Here is a 24,480-nt window from a genome sequence, read left to right as displayed (position 1 = left end):
TACATAATCTGTTAGCATCAAAGGAGCACACATGCATAAATAATTGAGTAATTCACTTAAAGGGGGCCAGCGTAGATTAATTAAGCTTGAATACTAATTATGTTTTCTGTCTACACCAACTGACGCCGTTGTTGTTTAATAAGAAACCGTTTGGTGGGTCAGAATTACTGTGCATATATAACGCTGCTCCACAAATTCGCATTTTGATGCCTTTGAAACCTTATCTTTCATTTTTTCTACATAAAGATTCTTTGTAGACGTTCATGTGACATTTTATCGAGATGGCCATTCTTAATTATGTTGCATGATAAAAATGACACAAAAATATTTTATAAGAAAACAAAATATAGGTTTACTTCTTTGTTAATCTTTATCTTGTCTGACATTATATCATCACACCCCATGAAGATACACTGTAAATTTACACATACAACATATTTATATTAAGAAATCATTTAATTCCACTATCAATACATGTACAATCATTCATTCATTCATTCATTGCCATGATTAGGACCAAAGTCACGGTGTAAGAGAATAAAATGATGTGGTGATTTTTTAAGTAAGACACAAGGCATATGCAGTTGTCTCTGTGTAAAGCTCTTAAGACCCTTGTCGTTTCTAGAAGCACTCTTGCCCTTGAATCCTTTCCGGGAAATGGTCGCTCCGAGTAGCTCTGTGAAGACGCGGCTGTCTGCACTCCCCCGGCAAGCAGCGCGCACAGGGACAGAGGACGACAGCTCAAAGCCGGGGCCTTGTTTACAGCAGCGCGGGGAAGGAAAACAGGCAGACGTAAATGAGGGTTGACGGTTTCATGAAGCACAATTGGTTGATGGCAGATTCAATGTGACTGGGCTGAACTGGGCGATGATCCGTACAGTATGCAAAATTCACTTTCTAGCTTGTCTGTGCCCACCAGCCCCTAGCAGCGAGCGGTCTTCCCCAAGCCCTTCTAGCGATGCCTGTGAATGCAGCAAGAAGTGAACAAGGGTCTGTTGTGTTCAATTCTTTTTGACAACAGTCAAAAAAAATGTCATGGATTTTTTTTTTTGTCACCAGCTATAAATGATTTTTCTTTTTTTTTTCTCATGTTCGCTGCAAAGTAGGCATATTGTTGCTACACGGTGGAATGAAGAAAAGCGGTGGGGAGGTTTACACTGAGAGATGACAGGAGAATAAACAGAGGCTATTGCATTGTGTTACTTTTATATGTGTGTTATACTGAACCCAAATTTTTATGCATGTGACTTCGACGCAGCACCATGTGTTTAATGGATGCACGTGCAGTGGGACAGGCAGGGCGTAAGGAATATAATCCTGCACCGAGTCCATTTACATTTCTGCCATATCATACTTCTTAGGTATTAAATTGCAATTTCTACATCAGAAGATCCACTTTATTTCAGAAAAACCTCTATGATACCTTTTCCCCCCGGGATTGAATTGTTGTTTATCGTTTCAGAAATGCAACATCTGCTGTTCCATCCAGTTATGGCACATTAAACAACAGTCCTTTTATTACAAAGAGCATGCTGTCAATGTCAGTGGGGCCCAGGGAGCGAGATGAGCACCAGGCATTTTTCTTAGCTTTCTCCAGACAGAGACGCTTACATGGGGCCGTGTGTGGATTAGATTTTTTGTGACAATGACCTAAAGCATTAGGCCCGGGGAGTATGTACTGTACTCCTTCTGTGTACTTTCGCTGGTGTGTTTACTAAGTGTATTTTTTTCCACGGAACTTACGGGCGATAATACATTCACAGTAATCAGAGGGGTTATTGACATTTACAGGACATGGAGCTAATGCACTTTGCATAGCGCCAGAAATCGCCACTGTTAGACAACAGGGGGGGAAAAACATAAAAAGAAATGCTTTAGAGTATTTCTAAGAAAAGAAATATTTCAAGTAATAGTCTTAAAATGTTATGATAGTTGTTATTATATGATTATATGATAGTGTCTGTATTATGTGTGTGCATTAAAGGCAGTTATATATGAAGAAGATGATATTCTGGATTATTCGATGCAGCAATGTGGGTGATAAACAAAATAAATTTGTTTAGCCTCAGATAAAACTTAATGGAATTTCTTCATTGGTCTTTTGAAAAAGTCTTTAGCCCTGAAGGCAAACAGCAAATAAAGGAGTGTTATTTTCCATCGTTCTAATTTGATGATTAATTACATTAGCAAACAAACTATCAACCCCGACAATAACTTTCGTGGTGTCTGTTGTTAAACGACTGAGGAACAATTTTCAAGTAAAGTGTCAAGTAAAAAAAATAGGATTTACTGTCGAGGGACATTATTCCAAATAGGGTTTCAGAAATGACTTTAAGGATCCAATAACAATCAAAAATTCAATACCATATAATGGATGTAAATATCATGAAGCTAATTTAAATGACTGCTTTAGTTTACAACACAATTTTGTGTTAAGTGTCCTGCTACAACACAAAACTAATGGTGATTGTTTGCAATTATTTTTATTGAGCGAAATGACCTGATTAATTTTCCTGTAATTGTGTCAGGGAGATTCCCAATTTGTGCAGCTGTAACGCGCACAAACAATATGTAACCTGCAGAAAGGTGTGTGACGCGTGTGACAAAAATGAGTATGCAAGAAAAACACAGCACACAGCCACAGTCACCAGTGATGCAGCATTTGCCAGTCTCATACGCCGTCCTATGGGAAATTCAGAAAAAGAACTGATTGGTACCCAGTCGAAAAGAAAATGGTTTTTAAATAAGTTACAATTAGATAAGCATTAATCTCAGTGGTATAAATGAATGTCTTGCTGTAGGGCTTGTTGAATGTAAAAACAGATTTACAAAAACTCCTCTTACCAGATTGGTCTGGAAGTAGTCCCCCTCCATTTTAATTGCTCTGTCATTTAGAGTTGAAATAAGCCCCCCCAACCTCTCTGTCCCTTGATTTTGTCTTTGAAATTAAATATTGTATACAAATACATGCTGTTCATGGGCATGAGCACAGTTCATCATTGAAATCTGCATAAAATGATGCTTAAAAAGCTCCATACGCTTTGAGCAATGGAGCCCTTTTATATGGCGCATTCTTATGTAAACATATCCATAACGAAAACAACTACTTATGCCTTTCTCCTCAGCTTTCTTATTGTTGTGCTTGTCCGCAGAAATGAGAGAAATGTGGGACTGCGCAGTTTGTTCCGCATGCAGTTGATTTCAAAGAAACCCACACTTGCTTTCATATATCACTTTTGTATTTTCTTTCTGGTGCAGACCACCTACAACACTATACAGCCTCATATACAGTGGTGTGGTGGTATATATGTACAATTGAGCCTATTTTTCTCTCTCCTCCTTTGGGTCTTTGACTTTGGTTTGAGGTCACGTGAGTGAAAATAATGAGAACTGTGTCTGGATTTCCATATTTATTTACACGTACAAGTCTATGCCGACTCATGCCGCCTGTGCAATAATGCATTATTTTCCAGGAGAGAGTGTTGGTGCCCATTCAGTTCAGAAACAAGGAGGAAGTATTTTAATGTGACCTTCATTACACATTCGTGTCAACTTTTCTTATCTATTTATGATTACATTTTTTTCCACTCCTGTTGTTCAATTAGTGCTTGACCCCTTTAGCGGCGATGTAAATTAAATGACATTTCAGTGTCATCCCATATTTAAAATACTGTGTTAGTTGCGGATCATAAATGATGATCTTCACTCTGCAGCTAATTTATTCATTTAACAATTTCCCTCCAGAAGTTAAAGCAGAAGGCTCTGAAGCAACCTAAGCAGAAGAAATCCAAGTCGGCTGAATTTCTGATGGGTGAGTCCTGCTTGATGAGTTATTGCTCATAATTTGTGTAAGGATTAATTAACTAATTACAGACAAATGGCTTTGGGCTAAATTTTGCTCTTGCTTGTCAGGGCGCAATTTGTAATTATTTTAATCATTTCTTCTTCTTCTCTTTTTTCTCCTCCTCCTGCAAGATTCTGATTTAATTTTAACCTAAATGTGTTTTAGTGTAATTTTGAGTGGGATGAACTTGAACATTTTAAAACAGAAATCTCCAACAGAAAAATATTGCCGCTATTAAAAATGCATTTTTGAATGAGTCAATTTGACTAGCTATTGTATTGGCCTCTTATGTCACTATGTTTTTTTTAATATGTTCCTACTTATGTGATCAGGGGAAGAAGAGAGGGACGCAGTGGTAGGCATCGAAAATCCAGCTTTTAATGGAGGAGGAAGTGCCGAGCCTTCTGTTCCTCTGGTTTGGGTGGGAAGAGAAATTCGAGGTGACAGGCCGGATAGCACCCTTGCAGCTCACCCAAAAAAAATGGAGCTGCAAGCCCCTGCCAAAGAAAGAGGTGAAGCTTCATTCTTCATTAGCCTCAAATTTGTTGACAGTAGATGTGTTCCTGATCTAACCTTTCTCTTTCACTCACTCTCCTCTCTCTCTCTCTCTCTCTCTCCGCATTCGAGAGGGCTCTTGGTCCCTGCATTCCAAAGCTAGCGTGTCCTAACAAGCAACCCTCGTATAAGTTCTTCCTCTGCCGGAGAACGCACCAGTAGTGGGTGTTCTATCTCTATCTAGAAGTACCCTCGACACAATCAGCCTTAACTCCCACTCTCGGCTACATGCCTTGTGGTGGGCTAGAGTCATAGGAGAGTGCATTTACATATGCTACTCCGCTACCACGCCGATCCACTGTCTGTGGTGTACTCAGAACGCCCCCGAAACACGGCTTAAGGCCAATCAGGCATACGAATATGCCGCCTTATAATTCAGTATGTCAGGGAGAACTCTTGAGGAATTGGATGGTAAATTAGGATGCGTTCAAGGCTGCAAGCGTGCCAGTTTTCTCAGGGATGAGTCACGTTAGATTCTTGATTTAATGTGCTATATTTTGTTTTTGCTGTACATGGCAAGTCATTATTAGCAATTATTTACATTATGTTTCATGCACAAAAGGTCTGATCATACTTGGTGTATTGAATCAGCGGATGAACATGAATTAAAACAATTAAACCAGCATGAGTGAGTTCTTAACTATAACTGAGAATAATTGAAGAAATAGACAAATGGATAATGTATGTGGTTCTGTAATTTATTGGAATCACCACATCAATAGACAGAATGGCCTAAAATCAAGCATGAGCCAAAATTGCTCATGTGGCAAAATTTGCCATTATGATGTTGCTTGAAGATCCACCAAACAAATATTAAATGGCTGCTAGGAGCCGATGTTCAGTCTGGTGAGACAAGTGGATCCAGGACTGGAGTCACCTCATAGTGCCCAGAACCTCCAAGAGTAGCAAACTCAAGCGAAGAGGAGATAGATCAAATGGCCCAAGATACAATAACAGACATTGTCAACAATGGCAGTTGAACAGTCCAGGCAGGAGGAAGGACATATCATCCATCCAGTGAACCTGCATCTAATTAGATAGATGGTTGAAATCCATGGACATGTTTTGCCTCCCAGAGAAGTTGAAAGACAGTGTGTATCAGGATTCTTCTTCCAAATCCAGGGAGGAGGGGGGCGATCAGGAGCTGGAGACCATCGCTGAAGTCATCAGCGCAGGAGTTGGATGGGTATCACTTGCTGGGGAGCAGTCAAAACATGCACAGAAAGAAAATCTGCAGACATCTTGACCTCAACCAGGGTTAGCAGCTGTTGATGGACCCCAAACAGCAGCTGAAGTTCACCAGCCATATTGTAGCTACCACCCTGTGACAAGATGTTGTCATTATGTCATGCTGGAACTAAAAGGATCCACTCGAAAAAGTAGACAACACTGATTGACAACTGTCAGCCGGCCGGAGGTGCAGTTAGGTGTCTCCCATTGGAGGTTAGATGCAGGGCATTGGCATCAGACAGGGACATCGAGGGTGAAAGGAAAAGGAGAGCCACCTACTGTCTCACCAGTGCAGCATAGAAGACAATGTTCCTTGAAAAGAGTCATTGAGTCAGATATGTACATAACCAACCAGACACAAGCTGGGGTCTAATCATCCCCGTCACCCGGCAGACATCAACAATTTAAATGTTTTTAAAGCATTTCAAATGAATTTGTATTACTTTTTACATTTTACAACCTAAACGTATGTATACAGTTCATATCTATTACTTATTTGCTCTTAACAGTGCTGTGTAATGTCCAGTTGCGGCAGCACATGTAAGATACACTGGGCATTATTTCTCTCTCACTATTTGTTTTAAATATTTTAACTTCATTCGTTATTGGTTATTGCACTGAGTATAATATTTGCATAAACAAACAATAAATCCAATCTAACCAAATTCGGAGCACAAAACAATCAAGTCTTTTATTGGGTCGTGCGAATGTGCACCATAGTTCAGCGCCTTTATTGGAAGATCACAAAGATGGTTCCTCGTATTTGACACTTCGGTTTGGCCTTTAACAAAGTCATCTCTCATTCTCTGCTAACTGTAACTCCGGCTGGCAAGAAGTGCCCAGTTATTGATATTACACGTGTAGGAAGAGACAATGGATATTTTCATTAGAGAGATGAACTGGGGGACAGCCAGACTATTGAACTAAATCACAGATATGATTCAAAAGGCGATCCAGGAAAGCGCGTTCCATTATGCAAATTTGTGTTTGAAGAAAGGGTTTCATAACCTCTGAGCTATTTGCTTGGAAATTGTTCAAACTCCCTGTTAACGATGTAGAAGGGATTTAGCACGTGAATTTCAGTCAATTTATGATGCCACTGAGGAGTCATAAGGCTGCTCCTTGTTTAATAAGTATTTCAGTGGGACTGTTCAACTGCGAGTAAGGACAGAGAAACAAAACTCAATTTCGTGGGAGCACAAAGAAATCTGAGTGCGCTTTCTTTGGGCTGCGGCCTAGCGGGCCAGTGGTGCTCTGATGCAAACACACAGAGATTTTTGATGTGTCCAAGTACCAACACCCTCAGCCTTCTGTAAAAGCAATCCTCGTGCGGAATATGTAATATGATTTAATACACCATGCATATTTTTGCCCCACAACCTGAGAAATACAAGTAAAGCAATTTAGATTTCTGTGAAATATTCAAGGTCTGTAATGAGAATGATTTGGGGTTAAGAAAGCTGCTTGGTGGCCCCGCAGCCATTCGGATTCCCATAAACTCTGTGGAGCAGCTTGATACCCATAGGTCAGTGATTGCTAATAAGAAGTCAATGAGACATGGGCTCGGGTTATTTTCCTTTGGATCTGCACCTCCAAACTTCCCCGGTCCTCTAGGCCACTGACCTTGGAGTATTTAGAAGGTATTGTCTTTGAAATTCCAGGTACTTTTGAGCTTGTAGACTTTCTCATTAGTTCCTTTTGAACATGGCAAACATATGGCGGTCGTATTTAAGAGATTGCCTGCCGTGACCTTTTGCAGCATGCTAATTAGGCCCCAGAGCACCGCGGGCCATGGAGAGGTGCACGGAGAAAGCCGGCAGTCTCTCTCCCAGTTCCCTCTCCCTCCCTGCCTGTGTGCTCCTGTCTTATCTGGTAGCAGCCGCTGCCCCTGCCCTTCGACAGTGTGGGTTTCAAAATTAACATTTCACTTCATGTGCTTCTAATAACCACTAACCTGAACCTGTACAACTCCCCTCTTCCCTTCATCACAACACCAATCCCCATCCCCCTCACACACCCCTTCCTCTCATTCTCTCCCCTCTCACACTTTACACAGGAGATGAACATGCCCAAAATTACTTTGACCCATCGTCGGCTGCGCAGGCGGACACGAGACATTGCAGGATGGCTGGGGCCAGCGCTGAAGATGAGCTGGAATTAAGTATGCCATTCTGAGTGATAATAGTTCTCCTCGGTTCATTAAAGTGAGGTGAGAGAGATCACCGGCAGCAGACTGCCATTTGAGACGACAGGACGGTCTATGTAAATACACCGAATGATGGCATCGCTAGATTGGGTACCCAACTTGGTGTCATTGGCGAAGGTCACGTATCTTTGGTCAGTTTTCATTTCAGCGTGGCGCTTTCTCTCCCTCCCCACAGCCCCCCCATCAAGTGACACACGTAGAGCCATATCAATAGTTTGCAGCCCCCCTCCTAAAGTAGGCCTATTAAAAGCGAGCTCTTGGGAGCCAAGTAATATGCATGTTATAATGAAACATGGCTATTAATGGAGAAGCCATTTCACCTGTATCTTTTGGATATCATTGCCGTGTAATATCAAAGGATTCGCCAATCCAAATCTCATCACATGATGACAGGCTGGCTAACAGGCATGGTAATGCTCCTATTTCATTACTCCTCTGCATACACTTGATTTTCACCCCTCTCGAGCCACGGCTAATATCTCTAGATGTGGTCTAGATTGACTTGTATGATAAGCAGGATGTCAATTCGACACACACACACAAATACATGTGATTTGCTCGCACCAGTGCGATTGTAGTTATTTTATAATTGTTTATGTTGTACCATTATTAAATGCAGATGAAAACAGACTGTATCACACAATGGCCGCACTGTTGGATGAGGACGACACCTTCATAGACATACCTGGTATGTATTCCCTTATTACTGTATTACTGTATCTTGATAAAGCAGCTGGTATGTTGGCTGTAATCAAAATAGCAAAGACGGAAATTGTATAACTTTAAATTAGTACATTTACTCCTTTTACATTATGTTAATTTATAATTATTGCAAAGTTATTTTAAAAATATATAATTTGACTATAATTGATATGTCCTGATAGTTCTTTAGAGATGTGTATTAATATGTTACAGATATATATATATTTGAATTGAAGTAACATTTCGGTGCAATTCCATTCACAGGATTAACTTTTGTTTCTCATTTACATTGGATTTGTAAGAGGCTTCTGTCTCAAGTAGAAGACAGATATATTAAAGTGTAGATATAAGAGAGATATAAGCAATACAATAAAAACAGCAAACTTGTAATAGCATAAAAACAGTAATGCCATTACCATAAATAACTATATACAGAGAATAAATAAGAAATAGTTACAAATTCTGCAGTTGCAGATGGTGGTGTATTGATAAAAATGATAAAACCATCAAACCAAATCACCTAATTTGCAAAATGTAGAACAGTAGTGCCACTGAGGACTCCAGTTTTTTAGGTACATTATCTGGAAGAGAAGCTCAGACAGTGAAATCATAAACCACCCAGACAAAAAACAAGCTGCTACATCGTCCTCTTAACACTGGAAGCAGCGCGAACACGGGACAAAGACTGGGACTAGAAACGAACCCTCGCAGAAGTCGCTGCTTTCTAAGCACTGCCATTGTTTTTCGCAGTAGGCGTGTCTTTTCTCATTAGCTCAGTTTCATTTAAAATGTGTTGCCAGCCAGGCAACATTGAGGTGGTTTAAGCTTCGCATTGTTCTGGGTGAAGACAGTCGCACCAGATCCTGTTGACATAATGTACATTTCCCTTGTAATTCCAGTGCACAAGTGATGGGTTTAGGCCCGCTTCGACGCAATGGAATTTAGCAGACTGGTATTATTTGCCATTGTCTCGGATTTAGCTGTACCACCGAGATTAGCAGCCCCATCCATTGTCCTGGAATGTTCATGAAATCCCACAGAAAAAGTAAAGAGGATCTTGGATTAGCGGTTCCTCCGTGCAATAGGCTGAGCGACAGGGAAGGGAAGAGAGAGCTCTTACTTCTGTACTGTCGGATTCCAACTGCGGCGACTGCCAGTTAGCACTCCACCGAGCTACAACGGAACACAAGACAATCACCTTACGCCGTTGTATGGATGCCTCCCACTGGTGTAGGCTGCAAGTCTTTTGCAAGTGTAGAAGCAGCTCAGTGCACGTCAGTATTCATTCTGACATCTTGTGACTGCTTCTCAGGCTTTTGTCTTTGCTTTTACAGCCTGTCACAAAGCACCTTACACGTTTCACAAGAAAAGAGCATGAATACGACAAAGTATTAATGAAATGGACAGTGGCCAGTGCGGTAGACGTGTGCTCAGAAAGAAAATCCTGGAGAAATCCCTTGTCTGTCTGTCTAAGATCTTCAGTTCCTCCTTTTTTATCTCAATAAATTCTATTGCTTTGGCTTGGAGATGAAAGACCACAGAACTGGCATTCTGTTCCTTCTAGTTCTCTGTAAGGCATTAGGCGCTGATATCATCTTTGCTGTGAAAAGCATTAGGCAGTGATAACAGATTTGGCTGTTACACATTTTGGACTGCACACGATGAATACGCAGATCCTCAGAGAATAGGCTACCTAAATACTTTCTACCGACGAGGCAGTGCGGCGTAACTGTTGAGACACGCAGCGAGCGCGTTAGCTCCAGCAGACGATGAGTCTCTGCCTTCAGTGAATGAATTCTAGGTTACTAAAGTAGTAACTAGTTCACACACCACGCAGAGGAAAACTTTCTTATAGGCTGGTGTTTGGAGCCGGTGTTTGTGTACAAAATCCAAGGGAGAGGGTGATTAGTAAAGATGAAAACATTGTTCAAATAAAACGGAAAACAGATTATTATTATTTTTTTATATATATAAAGTAAAAACAGCCTTAGCCACAGCCACAAGTATGTCCGATCCTAAATCATCCACTTCAACGACACACAACACCCAGAGCACATGGTTATGGTTAGGTTAATATTATGGGATGGTATAATACAGAAAAAGTTCACAGGTCATTTTAACATTTAACAAGGAGCACAACCTTTCCCAAGCATAACCTGCAGAAACCTGACCACAGACAGGACTCTGGATCCAAACTCCTTTAATAACTATAGTGGATTCTTCATTCAAATGCATTCCACCTTAATATAATCTTTCCAGTGATTACAACTCAAAGTATTTAGTGTTGGAGTTAAGTTGTACAGAAGCAAAATATTTAGTTGCATCTTGGATTGTAATGTGCCAAAAGATCTTCCTGTGATTTCTTGCCTATCAGCATTTCGTCCCTATTTGCTCGTCCTTATTTTCTGCCATATATTCAATCCAATGGTGTAATGTGTGTGGAGAGTTGGGGGCCATCAAGGCCTCAAGTCTGGGTCTGTGTCCATTTGTGGATGTGGTAAATATACACATCCTTGTGCATGCGTCTTCTTATGTGCAGATGTGTGTGTGTGTGTGTGTGTCTCCCTGTCTCTCTGGTTGTGTGTTTGTGCTTGCCCACTGATGCGTATATCTCTCCAGGTACACTGCAAGCCTCCGGGGATGAGGAGGTGTTGGAGGTGAAGTCAGGTGATCCGGTGCTTCAGCGGCGACTGATGCTCCACAGTGGTGGTCGTGCCTCGGGCCCCGGCCCCTCCCAGCCCCACGCCACTGCCAGGACCCAGTTTGAGACTGGTGCTGGGCTGGAAGTGGAAGCTGGACCCGAAGCAGGGAGGATGGTAATGGGCAGCGAGAGCACTGTAAAAAGTAAGACTAGCTTTTATTTGTTTTTTGCATTTTCTTTCTCATGCGGAGAGAAATTGTGTTGGTATAGTACTACACTATCATACTACTATACTACAGTAGAGTAAAATGTTTTTTCTTTGGGCAAACATGATACATGAAAATCAATCATTCCAGGAGATTGCATACATTTATTTTGTGTCTGTACAGTATTTTCTTCCGATAAAGTTAATTTGTGAATTGACCAAATGCTTGCAGTAATTGTTATTGTGTTTTTAAATATAATATGTGACCCTACCCACTGCTTCTTGCAGTGAGGATAGCTGAGGAGGTGATCCCCCACTACACCCAGCAGCTGAGGGCGCGTGTGCAGCCTGACATGATCACGCTTGGCAGCCTTTCACTGCAGCAGGTCAGGGCCACAAAGAGGAATATCTGTGTCATCATCCCATACTCACCAACACATCAGCCATGTCCATTATGCTGTGTATCACTGGCTCGGGCTAATGGACATGGAGCGTGTGCATGTGTGCACGTACATTTATCTGTTTCTTTTCGTCTGGTTATAGAAGCCTGTGTGTAGTGTTCAGTGCGTGTGTCACTTCATCATTTTCTTTCTCTTTTGTTCTATATTTGTCTATTTGCTCTACTTTTCCCTTTTTTCTTTACCTCTATAAAAGTCGAGCATTTCATTTTCAATTCACATCTCTCAGCTGAATGAACTGAAGCTGAATGAAATTATTTATTTTTGTGGAACATATATTTCAGAGGTTAGATAACTCATTCATTCTCGGTTTAAAATCCATGCATGGATTTCAACTACTTAATCTGCACTGTGATCTCCTCACATAATTAATTTATTTGTGCAGACACAATTTTTTCCTGTCTTTGAACTTTGTTTCGCATCATTATGCATATTTGTTTCTGAATTACCTTGTGGTCTTTTCAGGAAAAAATAGAGCGTGACTACTTTGTTTTTCCCAGCTGGGGAGACGGGATTTTGTGAACTAGCGTTTAGATATAAAGCTTCTTTCATATCAAGTGTTTGTATTTCACGATATATAAAAGAAAAATGGGGTTTCCATTGTGCTGGCAAATCTAGATTGCAATGAAACCCAGACATTAACGCATATGTAAACAGAATGTGGAACTTCTATCCACTGTATTTTTAGTTATAATCTCACTTGAAAGGCGAGTAGGAGTATCAAATGATATGAAAAGAAAGTAAATGTAATTTGTGCAATAGAAAAAAAAAAGGTTCAACAATGTCTTACCATCAGTTGGAAGCCACAGCAACAGTTGACTCATCCTCCCCTACTGGATAATCAGTGGCATGGTGTACTGTATCAGTATTGGGATCAGCGTTATCTTATTCTGCCACAATATGTGTGCGCTCTCCTACTGTTTCCACACCCACCTCCCATTGAAAACACATTATCCACCAGAGATTTCACATCTATTTTAAAATAATAGTGTTTTTCTTCGCTCTCTATTCTGCCGCACAAAGCCTCTGCGGAGCGAGACGCTGTCACTTAGCAGTGTCGATGCGTCTGAATGGGCGAGAGAGTGAATGTGCTGACTGAATGAAAAAAAAACAAAAAAACGGCAGAAGTACTCATCAAACGCTCCATGTCTTTAGGGTCTGGCTCGGTGTAGATCGCCTGCAGATTGCAGTTGCTCCCCGCGCTTAATTCTGCCATTATGGTGCACTGCACTGTTTCATAAAGCGGCAGCCAAAGGAAGTGTGCATGTGTGTTTACATGTGTTTCCAGCAAGTGGCTCAGGAGGGACCAGTGAAGAGTAGAGAGTGGGCAACGAGAAGCAAGAAACTAATAGCCTTCCTCACTGGGAATATGAAGGTAAACACCCATAAACTATATGAAGATGTATTGTTTTTAAAGTTATCGGTACAACATTAACATTTCATGAGCAAAAGTCATTAATCCCAATTCTTAATCGCCGCATTTGTCCATAACGACAAATCTGGGATGCTTACAATCTTAGCTTGTAAACACGTATTCACAGTCAGCCACAGAAATGAATAACCAACATTATAATTTAGAGTGATGCCATTTAAACTGAATCTGTCAATTAGCTGCTAATGTGAATCATAGTTAACACATTAACTCTATCTGTTAATACATCCCCTTTAATATTTCAAAGGAGCCCCATTCACAAAGAGACGAAGCGGGAGGAGAAGCACCGCAGCCCGGGCTGAACACCCTGCTCCGGTGGTACGTTCCGCCCATTTCATATATCTCTCCATATGTACAATTTATGTCACATGACTGTAATCATTACTTGTGGGAAAACCATTTGTATTCCCGCTGACACTCGTGGAAGGAATGTAATTCATACAGTACATCCTCTGCATGGTTTCTCCTGTCGGCGGGAATTGCATTGTGGGTAGTCTGGCTCGGGGGCACGGAAATCTGTCCATGTCATTGGGCTCGGAGGCGCATCAATTCTCGGTCCATCCACTTTAGAGATCACACGTCACTTCTCGCGAGCGCAAAGCCCCCCCCCCCGCAGGCGATTCGCTTAGCATGTTTAAGTTTTTAGTAATTATGGACTACCATGCCGGCTGACGTGATAAAATCAAGAAGCTACTGTACACTTAGGTATCTCCTCTCGTGTTTGGTTGCTTTACGGGTGGGTGGTTGTCAGGCACCAGCCCTGTCAGATGAATGTGGTTCGGAGTTTGGCGAGATGACCTCCTCTCGACAGCCTTGAACCCTGCAAATTCCTTCTGATATCAATGGTGGGTGGCTATTAGACATGGGAGACTTTCTATGCATCACCTAGGGCTACATTTGCCTGAAATTGAATGAGAAATTATTTCACTTTTTCTCCCTCACCAGCCCTGCGAAAGAGAAAGAGAGAGACAGAGAGAGAGAGAGAGAGAGAGGAGAAATAAATAAAGACGAGAGACGCGGAGCTGACTTGTAGTTTTGTAGCCAATGTGTAATTCATTTGTTTCCACTGTTTCTGATTTAATGGAGGTCGAGTAATTGCATTAGGAAGCACACTGTGCCTTGTTGTGGACTGATGAAAGCACATGTAATATTTTTGATGGGCGAACACAGCGTAGGGAGAAAAAGGGAAAGAAAGAGCCGGCGCCTGCCTTTGATGCCGAGCATTTATTTGCTGAATTATCCTTCCTCTCACCAGCATCTTATCCCCAGTCACAGGCAGGCCGGGGCCCCTGTGATATTGCTTTATTCTGAGGAATTAAGAGAGGTGGCGAGGAGACAGAGCGAAGCAACCGCTTATTACATTACCGCTGATAAGATTGAAAGGCCGAGAAAGAGAGAGGGGTGGTGGTGTGAGGTTGGGGGGGGGGGGTTGTTGTGGTGTTTATTAGATTGAGTTGATACAGATTGGAACAACAGAGGGGTCCAACATGCAGGTGGCTGTTAAAAGGGTTTCCTGTGTGCGTGTGTGTGTGTGCGTGTGTGTGTGTGTGTTTGTGTGTGTGTGCGCAGCGGCAGAATCACCGAAAGCCCGTCGCTCCGAGAGCTGGGGGAAGGCCAGGAGGAGGCGATGGCCAAATTCGAGCAGATGACGGAGCGCCCGGGATCCTCCTCCTCCTCGGCGTCACGGCCCATGTGGCAGGTGAGGTGCGACTGTGGACTGAGGAGCACACAAATAGGAAGTGACACGTTCCCTAATCTCCACACGGGAGGATTCGCGGGCGGAGACGTCGGCTCTTAAGTGTTTACGGATCTCCGAAGAAGGGTGGTTTGTACCAAAACAGCCCAATGATGAAATTATGTGAAATGATGTGATGAATGGGACACGTTCGAAAATGAGAAATTATCTTCCCCACTATCTAGCATTTCTATTCCTTCATCCCTTTCATGACAGGAGCGGCTGCGACACAAAGGCACACACTCTCACGAGAGGAAGTACTGTTCAACGCTGAGCAAAAGGCTTCAATCCCATTATTTTTATACAGCATAGAAAGATTTTGTCTGTTTTTAGTTTTCTGCCTCTAAGTAGGAGGAAAAAAGGGAGTTTTTTGGAGAGGAAAAAGGGGAAAAACTGGGAGAGACTGGGGAGAGAAAAGGGAATCAAGTGGGAAAGAGGGAAGCTGCAGCTTTAGCGGTAGCGTCTCCAGCTGTGGGAGGAGTGTGTTGTTGTGCTGCATCTGGGGATGAGGCTGCCATGCCACCGTGCTGGCTTAAAGATGTAATGAATCTTCAGTCGGGGGCTTTCCTTCCAGGGTGACAACTGGCTTTGAGGAAGGTTGTAAATGCAGGGGAGATTGTGGTATAATTCCTCAGACTGGCATTTGTGCCCCCCAGTCACCATTCGATTATCTCCCAAATTGCTGTGTTTCACTGAGATAAAGATTTTTTATGGCTTGCTGACTTGAAACAACCGGCGCAGGCAGAAGAAGGGGCAAAGGAGGGAGAGGGAACGGGAGAAAGGGAGAGAGAGAGAGAGAGAGGAACCAATGGCCAAACCTGCCACGCATAGTAATTCCCTTTGGTAAATGACAAAATCTTTGTTTATATGACATTTCCCTAAAATTACTGCGGCGAGATGAATCTGAAATATAAAATGTCACATTTGGCATGCAAAACTATGAAAATATATTTCTGTGCAAAATTCATGAAGGCATTTAATTTAGAATGTGTTTAATAACTAAGGCAGCCTGCATCAGTAATCCTGCCTGGAGGTCCCAAAAAGATTGTCATATTTATTCTCTCCTTTCTTCACCCCCCCCCCCCTCCTTCATTCCGAAGCCAAAAAATTTTAAGGGTAAATGTTCATTGTTAATTAAGATTTACTAATTAAAATGAAAATAATTAACGAGAAAGCGTAATCTCTGAATATTAGCCCATACTTAGAAAGAAAGGAAGTTTTTGTATGTGGCATTTCCTGTCTCTATTAAGAGCACATTCTGTGTGATCAGTCAATGTGTGGAAAGCCCTGAAAGGAGGTTTCAGCGAGAGGCCGGCCGCTTGCCAGCAAACGCCACGGAGGATCCCTCGCTCGAGCCTTTGATCTCATCTGTAGGAGTGCTGTAATGTTATGGCACTTTAGGCACAACTCAGGCTCGGGGCAAACAAACCACCTCTGATATGGAAAATTGGCTCGCTTCACCTTTTTACCGTTGCCTTGACGTCTTGCCTGTCTCTCTCACGATGCAGGCAAGCTCGCAAGATAATAACAATACCTCTTGAAATCACACAGAGTGCAAATTGTGATGTTATTTTTTTTGTTTCTTTTGCTTCTTTCTTCTCCTTCCTCCTCCTCCCCCTCCTCTTCCCCCCCCCCCCCCTCCCGTCTGCATGCACACATCTCCTTCCAGCGAGAGGGTTTGACGGCCTGCGTCACCTCCTACCAAAATGTGAGATGTGTGGGTTAAACTGCTTTGCCACCAGTTTCACTAATTTCCCTTTTGCCTCAAATGTTGTGGTTGTTTTTGGCATGCGAGGATGCTCACAGTGGGGAGATTGAGGGCAATCCTGCAGGGCTTAGCACACAACTCCCCCCCTCAAAACTCAACTGTACAACAAACGTCAGACATCTGTTTGTTTTATGACAGATTGGCAGATGTATGAATCTTTCGCCGCTTCCTTAACATTTCACAGATTGCCTAGAGAACAATTTATGGCTAGTGATGACATTTATTTGGGGGACTGATTTATGAGTGTACAATTAACTTTATGTCCAAATACAGGTCTGGATCGAGTGAACTCAGTTGTGGTTGCATAAAGGTGCTGTTAGATGTACATGAATTTGGGAAGACGGGGTTGAATTTGAAGGTCAGTGAGTTGCGTGCTGGAGCCAGGCACTTAGCCCCTAAACGGCTGAATGGAGATCAGTGGCTGGAAGCCCGGAGCTGCACTGGTCATGTCTTATAAACAGTACATGACTGTGCAGCTGGACCAAGGAAACATACCTGAGGTTAGAGAAGATGACTACCAACAAGTGAGGGATTATATCATCACATTTTTCTGGGTAAAAATGTATTATTTAGAGGTTGTGAGATGATGGTAGAGCCAAGTTACTCCTTATAAACTGTAGACTGATCAACACTAGACAGACCTAACAAAACCTTACTCCCACTGTGCTGTCTGTCTGTTTTTTGGTTTTCATTGTATGGCCGAGATACAATGTTGGTAAAGGGGGGGGAAATGATAACCTAACTAGTGGTGTAAGTGTGTGTCTGTGTGTGTGTGTGTGTCTGTGTGTGCGTGTGTGTGTGGGAGTTGGTGTTGTAGATTAGATAACATGACAGTTCTAAACACATCAAGCTTACATTTGTTTGTCCCAGAGGCAGGTTAGCTGTTTACCTTAACAGTAGTTGCAACAAACAAACAACATTCATAACAGCTTCAGCCTCAATTCAACTGATTTGCACTTGCACCATATTCACAGTGAATTGACGTTATGGTCTTAGTCTCGATTAAAGGGTATGAAAACTAGTTAATGGGATATTATGATCAAATCTTATGTTTCAGATGAACCAGAGCACGACTCCCCAGCCTGTGGAGGTGTGCGTGTGCTGCCTAAGAGCCGCCAGGGACAAACTACCCAGGGGCCTCTACGCCGTCAGCCTGTCCCTGTACAGTCGTCTCGGGGGTTCAGCTCTGGCTTGGCGCGGGGAGAAGGAGGAGCAACAATGGGCTGTGACCACCGAGCCGGTCGAGCATCGGGGCCGCTTCCACGACACCAGCCTGCACATTAACCAGAGCCTGTTCACGGTGAGGAGGGAGATCATTGATTGGTTAGCGATGTCGCCCTCACTGCGCTGTTGGTTCAAACCGCAGATCCGAGAGTAAGTGTGTTTCAACAACTTTAATTAAATTGTTATTTTGAACTGCCAGTAGGTAAAAGTGTGAGTGTGAATGGTTGTTGGTGTCTATGTGTCCGTCCTGTGATAGACTGGCCACATGGGATTGGTTCCGGCCAACACACAACCTTAAAGCTAGGGTAGGTAATCCTAGAAAAGCTAGCAAGAGCAGGCCAATTGCCTTTTCTGTGTTTCAAGGAACAACTTACCATCTTTAAAAGACATCAATATGTAGATGATGGGTAGAGGTGGGACTGTAAGAATCTCAAGTATTTTTCCACAATAATTTTTATTAGATATTAAACAATTTTGAGATTGATGAAGGAGTAACAGCTTCAGTGTGCCAAAGAGAGGTAATTCAAAATTATTCACATAATTTAAAAATCTAATAACTCTGCGCTCACGTCCTCTATTAAGATTTTTGACAGACAATGTGGTTTTAGTCAACAAGGGAAGAACAGAATCAGGTTGTGATTTGTGACTGAATAAAAATCCCCTTTATAGGTTGCTGGGAGAAAGCTGCTTTGACTTGTGGGCTTTTTTTTCTCTTTCAACCCCCCCAAAAAATTTGAATAAATATAAACATGTCATCTGAAAGCAATTTTGCCATTTAGGGACGCCGAATTAAAACACACTGACTTACAATGACATGCTTGAAGCCTTTCATATGACATTCAATGGAAAGTTTTTGAAAAATCGGAACAAAAAAACAGTCCCTTCGGATAAACGCAAACAATAAAACATACTTTGCTGATATGACAAAACCACCGTATTTCCAAACACCTCTTCTTCTTTCTGTTTCCCATGGTTTCATCAGTTGCGGCGGAGACGGAGCAGATTCTAGATTGAAAGGGTTTATGAGAAGTTATATTCCCGTAAAAGACGGGCATATGAAAATATGCCACACGCAGCCTCTAGGTTTTTGTGTCTTTCTTTCTTTTTTTTTTAATCTCACCAGGAATCTCCATATGAATAAAACAACAACTTTTCAAACGTGACATTTAATCCATGCATGTAAATCAAACCCCGGGATCAATTATTCATTTATATAAGAAAGTAGTGTTTTATTGGAATGAAAAATGAAGTACAAATGCAGTGAAAAATTTAGTGTCGCCTCTACGTGTCTTTGAGCATCTGCAACTTAGCTGAGCTGGATGGTGGCTAGAGGTACGGAGTTGGGGGGAGGGCGGGGGGGGGGACAAAAAGAGAATACGCTATAGAAGAATTGTTTGAAAGTTAAAGTAAAGTAAAAGTCCCAACCTTTTTTTTATCCAGGGCAAAAATAAATAAATAACCAACTTCAAGAAGCAACGTAATTGAAATGTGAGCACTTTCCCAAACCTCCCCATATGAAGGAAACACATCCTCTATAGAATCTGCAGAAGAAAAAGATAAAACATACAAATTCTGGATGGTTGAAATTGACCAGTGGATTAGAAATCTTTTTGTCTGGGTTCATTCATTTATGTGTGCCGCGCGGTACAAAAGACCCATGAAACAGAAGCCACTTAATCCACTGTCCCTCCTGATCCCATAGAGGTTTGTTCAGGCTCAGCCAGGGCTCCGTCACTCTTCTGATGGCAACTCTAAAAGGCCTTAGCGGGAGCATTTGAGCAGATATGGACAACTGTCAATGCGCTGGTGGGCGTATTCACCGAGCCAGAGCATCCAGATAATATTGTCTCCGGCTCCCATCAGACATAAAGGACGGGGTAAAAACCCTGGCATGAACTGAATGCGGACCTGGGATCTGATTCAGGAGTAAAAAAATAAAAAAAGAGGGTTTAAGTGCGGCGTGGTAAAAGCCTCATGTCACTCTTACTTTGCTCCCCCCCCCCCCCCCGCAGACGCTCAGGCACACTTTACAGAACAAACCTGTTGTTGTCGTCCTCATTGACAGCAGTGGAGACGCTGATCAGATTTGTCTGAGACTATCGGGATTGGCCCGGATGCTTTCTCTCCCCCTTGCCCACACTGTGGCGTGCGATTTCAGGAGTGCTCGCAGTGCCTTTGAGGAGGAAATGAGGAATTATTGATGGTAGGAGGAAGCCAGGAGCTTATTTTCCTTTCCTCCCTCTCTTTCACTCTCTGTCGCTTTTTCCCATTCACCCTTTGTTTGTCTGGGTTTTGGGATTTAGACAGAAACAGTGCGGTTCAGTTGGAGATGTCTTGGATATGCCGGCAATGGGGTGGGGGTGGCAGCGAGGGGTGGGTGTCGGCTCAAGAATAGTTTTTACCCGCCGAATGCAAAGATGTGATTCCAAATGTAGACGTTATGGAAGGAACCAGAGGAAGGAGCGAGGGAGGGAGGGAACAAATCGCGTAGTCTCTTGTCTTTCCACATTGGAACAAAGCATTTCGCCATCTTTCACAATGATTGCCATATTTTTCCTCCCTCCATTTTGAGGACAAATTTACTTTGAACAAAAAAATCGAGAACCCAGTCTGTTTTGCATTAAACGGGACATTGTCTAATAACTGAAGGCGTCCCTCCAGCAGCGAGAGAACCCTCTGATTCCCATGCTCCAGTCTAACAAACCCCACACCGTGCACATGCCAGCGTCTCCATGCAGGCACTTCATACATATGCGCCCGTACACGCACACAAATCACTATTTATGCAGGTCATATTTCTCGCAGTAAATGAATAATATGAAATATCCTCAATATCCATAATCCGTGATATTATGCCATAAATTTGTGTCCCGAGTCATATGCGACTACCCATCATTTCTCAGGTGCACACCAGCAGCGGATTAGCGTGGGGGGGCGGGAGGGACACACATGATTTATGTGTTAAAACAAATCCTCTGCTTTTTTTGCATTACAACTAATAAAGGGATAAAATATATTTCCACCCGGTGATGAATGGAGTGGCAACCGCGTCGCTGTCAGTTCATTTTTAAGCGAAGCCTCCACTCTCTGGGTAAATAAGAGTGTTTGCCATCCGGCGCCGTAACCACTAACACTTTTTTGCTGCGTGCGAGATACTTTTAATACCATCAGTTTGATTGATGGCGTCCCCGCTCCATCACAGATCTAGTAAACGGTAAAACCCCGCAGACTGCAACGGCACTCTCGGGGTTCTTCTGCGCCCTGTGTTTGCCCGGACGACAGGATTTATCACTCACAACATCTCCTTTTAGGCAATTGGTTTTGTTGGACGGCTGACAATGGCGGTTGTGAAAGCTCTTGAAAGGAACATGCGAATAAGTTGAAAGAGGATTCAAGACTAGGATGTAATTAAGTGGCTCCCTGAGGGCTACTGTCCTGATCGTTACCCTCCGTGTTTACGTTTAGCATTGGCTTCTTTGCATTGCGAGCAAGTCCTTGCACGTTAACTCGCGTCCATGTCTCTGCGTATTTGCGCCAACCCTGAATGACTTCTCGCCCCTTGTCTATGTTTGTGCAGATTTTACCCGCAGCCCGTGAGGTCGTCCCCTCCATGGCGCTGATATTCCAACTGATCGCTCTGCCGGGAGCCAGCAGCCACGTCAGCTCTGTGCTGGCGTGGGGGGCATTTCCTGTTTGCGGCCCGGGCCTCGGCCTCGTGCAGGGCAGGTGAGCTGTTGCACCTCGGGGGTATTTCAGTTCACTCAAGCACTAGGATTTTCGAGCATGATATTACAAAAAAATTATCATTAGTTTGTAACACAACTTGTCGGACTAAACGTTTTAGTCATGCATCAGGTTGGGAAGTGACAACTACTGGTTGTGTGTCATCAAACCAGGTTCAAGACGCCTCTTCTCAGGGGGGAGCCCAACACACAACTGGACCAGTTTAGAAAAATTGAAGGCCTCCTCTCCTCTGATCTCGACCACTGGCTGTGCAACATGTACTTTCAGGTGTGTGCGTGTGCGTGTGTGTGTGTGCATGTTTCTTTTGAAGATTCTAATCTGTTGTGTCTGCATTTTATGTATATGATTGTGTGAAGGTATACGTTACAGCTCTGACTATGTGTGCATGTGTGTGTGTGTAGATCTGTGTGTGTGTGTGTGTGTGTTTTACCCCAACTCTGACCCTAACTCCGTTTATTCAGGAGGCAGGGTGGTGGGTCTGGGGGGGGTGGGGGGGGGTTTTGGATTTTCTCTGATACAAAGCCTTCACGGAGAAATTGGAAATTGGTCCCAGAGAGCAAACGGCAAACAAAGAGCAAACAAGAACCACATCTTTTTTTTTTTCGCCATGCAACCCTGGATGCTTTTTGACCGGATGCATTGATTAGATTAGTAAACATCTTAATCAAATTAAAAGCCAGAACAAAGCTCTGTGTCTTGGGGTTTGTCTCTTTATTTGTCCCTCTTTGACTGTGACATGTTGTTTGTATTATCATCACTGTTGTGTACAGTTGCTTTGATTTCTGACGGATGTAAACAGCATGTCCTCTTGAACGTCTTTGCCGAGCGAGGGGCATGTACGGCATTCGTCCTCGTCACAATTAGGCTCTTAATTGAATCATTTTACGACATTATGACACACTACGACAGCCACTAATAGTTGGCAATGGCCGCAGGTTGATCACTAACACCTGCAGTGTAACTGGGCACACATGCTGTTTCCCCGCAAACGGCCGTGATGCAATGGAATATTATGAACCTAACTACTTATGGCATTAACATGAAGAGGTTATATTAATCTTCACTGAACCCATATGTTGCCCTGTAACACGCAGAGACTCACAAACATACCCCCCCCCCCCCCCCCACACCCCCCCCTGCTTGTTTGTTGTGTTCCAGGTCAAAAGGCTCCCGTCTGGGGGGCCGGAGCGCGGCACCACTGCACTGCCCCCCCCTGCTAACCCACCAGTGGTGCCCCGGCCCGACGGCCAACGCGACCCGCTCCAGAGCCAGCTTCCACTGCAGCCCCAGCCCTCGTCCCAGCCACAGCTTTGCACCCAGTCCATCCATCCCCAGTCCCTGTCATACCCCCAACAGCAGCCTCACGCGGGCCCCAGCGGCGGAGCAGGAGAGCCCGCTGCGGTGTATTCTCACCGGGGGTCTCCTCTCCACCTGTCAGCTGATTCCGCGTGCTCCTCCTCCTCTCTGCCAGGTAGGGATCCACCGCGTGAACCCCCAACTATGACACAGTGGGGAGAAAATGTCACCGGAATGTCACCGGCGTCGGGATGAGGAGAATGGCAGGTGTCACTTCGAGAGCGGCACTGCGCCGAGGTGCTGCAGGGTGGGGTTGGTTTCGAGACAGTAGGTCAAGCTTGAAAAGGGGGGGGGGGGTGGGCTACATAAAACAAAAGGTTGTTTTCTCAGTTAGAAGATATGTAAAAACTGATAAACTGGCAATCTATTGAATTTAAATGTCCTCATTATACTTGTAACAGACAGAGAGACAGCTCTGCTCCAAACAGCCTACTGTCCTCGAACTATTAAAAAAGAAATGAATTTAAAAATAGGCGGTGGGTTCTCGAATTGACAGGTCATTTATTCAAGTCTGTGTTTGTAATATATTTGAAACGTATTAGACCGTTAACATACACATGGCAATGCAGTTCACCAAATCCACTGAATAAGAACAATATTTTTTACTTCAAATTTGTGTTATATATCTGTCAAGTATAGTGTTAGGGTTTTTTAGGAAACAACCAGCTAAAGCTAAAGTTGAGTTTAGCAAGATGCTCCACTTTCCTAATTTTAACGCATGCGACAGGCTGATTTGACTTTTTCCCTCCAAAATGGTCCCACAAATTAAGAGTTTATTCAGGTATTATTATGATCATATTCACAAATCTCTGTTTATTTTTCCGGGGGCCTAATACTCACTAATATCAAGCAGATCACTTTCTGTCTGGTTCTTCTAGTTGACTAAGATCCCCTCTCTGGAGTTCAGTGAGTGATGCCCTGTAATCCATCATGTTATCATGATTACTGTCCTGAAGTTGTAATCTGTCCAATTGTCCAGTGAGAACATTCAAGTTTCAAATGTAATCTGATTACCTTAATTTTCTTATCCTGGAACAGATGATGAAATTACCTTAAATAGCAAAAACGCAGCAACTACAGAAATAGAAATAGTAATCATTTGCCAAACATGTTGTAATGTGTCAGTTTCTTTGGCCTTAAACATTTCTGGGGTCATCTTCACAAACTTTGAAATTATCCTGACATGTGACTTCCTGCAAGCGTTGTTACATTTTGGGCTGTCACATATTGTTGTTTAAATGTGTTTTATTTCATGAGCTATTGGGATTTTAATAATAATAATATTAATAATAATAATAATAACTTTATTTGCATAGAAAAAATTGTATTTCAAAACAGCTATTACAAAGTGCTTCACATAGAGGACAAAAACAAGAATAC

The 24,480-nt window shown here is 42.9% G+C and overlaps 1 protein-coding gene across 1 annotated transcript in view; it reads left to right on the top strand.

The window, feature by feature from the left end:
* The window catches only part of ofcc1 (orofacial cleft 1 candidate 1), a 78,056-nt gene that overhangs the window by 607 nt on the left and 52,969 nt on the right, over nt 1–24,480 (top strand). The window contains exons 2-11 of the mRNA XM_062380010.1: nt 3,745–3,811; nt 4,177–4,356; nt 7,686–7,790; nt 8,440–8,523; nt 11,157–11,381; nt 11,672–11,769; nt 17,834–18,076; nt 21,578–21,726; nt 21,897–22,011; nt 22,903–23,230. Coding sequence (XP_062235994.1) covers nt 3,745–3,811; nt 4,177–4,356; nt 7,686–7,790; nt 8,440–8,523; nt 11,157–11,381; nt 11,672–11,769; nt 17,834–18,076; nt 21,578–21,726; nt 21,897–22,011; nt 22,903–23,230 — 1,594 coding nt within the window. The remainder of the gene's footprint in view (nt 1–3,744; nt 3,812–4,176; nt 4,357–7,685; nt 7,791–8,439; nt 8,524–11,156; nt 11,382–11,671; nt 11,770–17,833; nt 18,077–21,577; nt 21,727–21,896; nt 22,012–22,902; nt 23,231–24,480) is intronic.

Source organism: Platichthys flesus, chromosome 21, assembly GCF_949316205.1.
Source record: "Platichthys flesus chromosome 21, fPlaFle2.1, whole genome shotgun sequence".
Classification (NCBI taxonomy): Eukaryota; Metazoa; Chordata; class Actinopteri; order Pleuronectiformes; family Pleuronectidae; genus Platichthys; species Platichthys flesus.
This window is presented reverse-complemented; position numbering and strand designations above follow the sequence as displayed.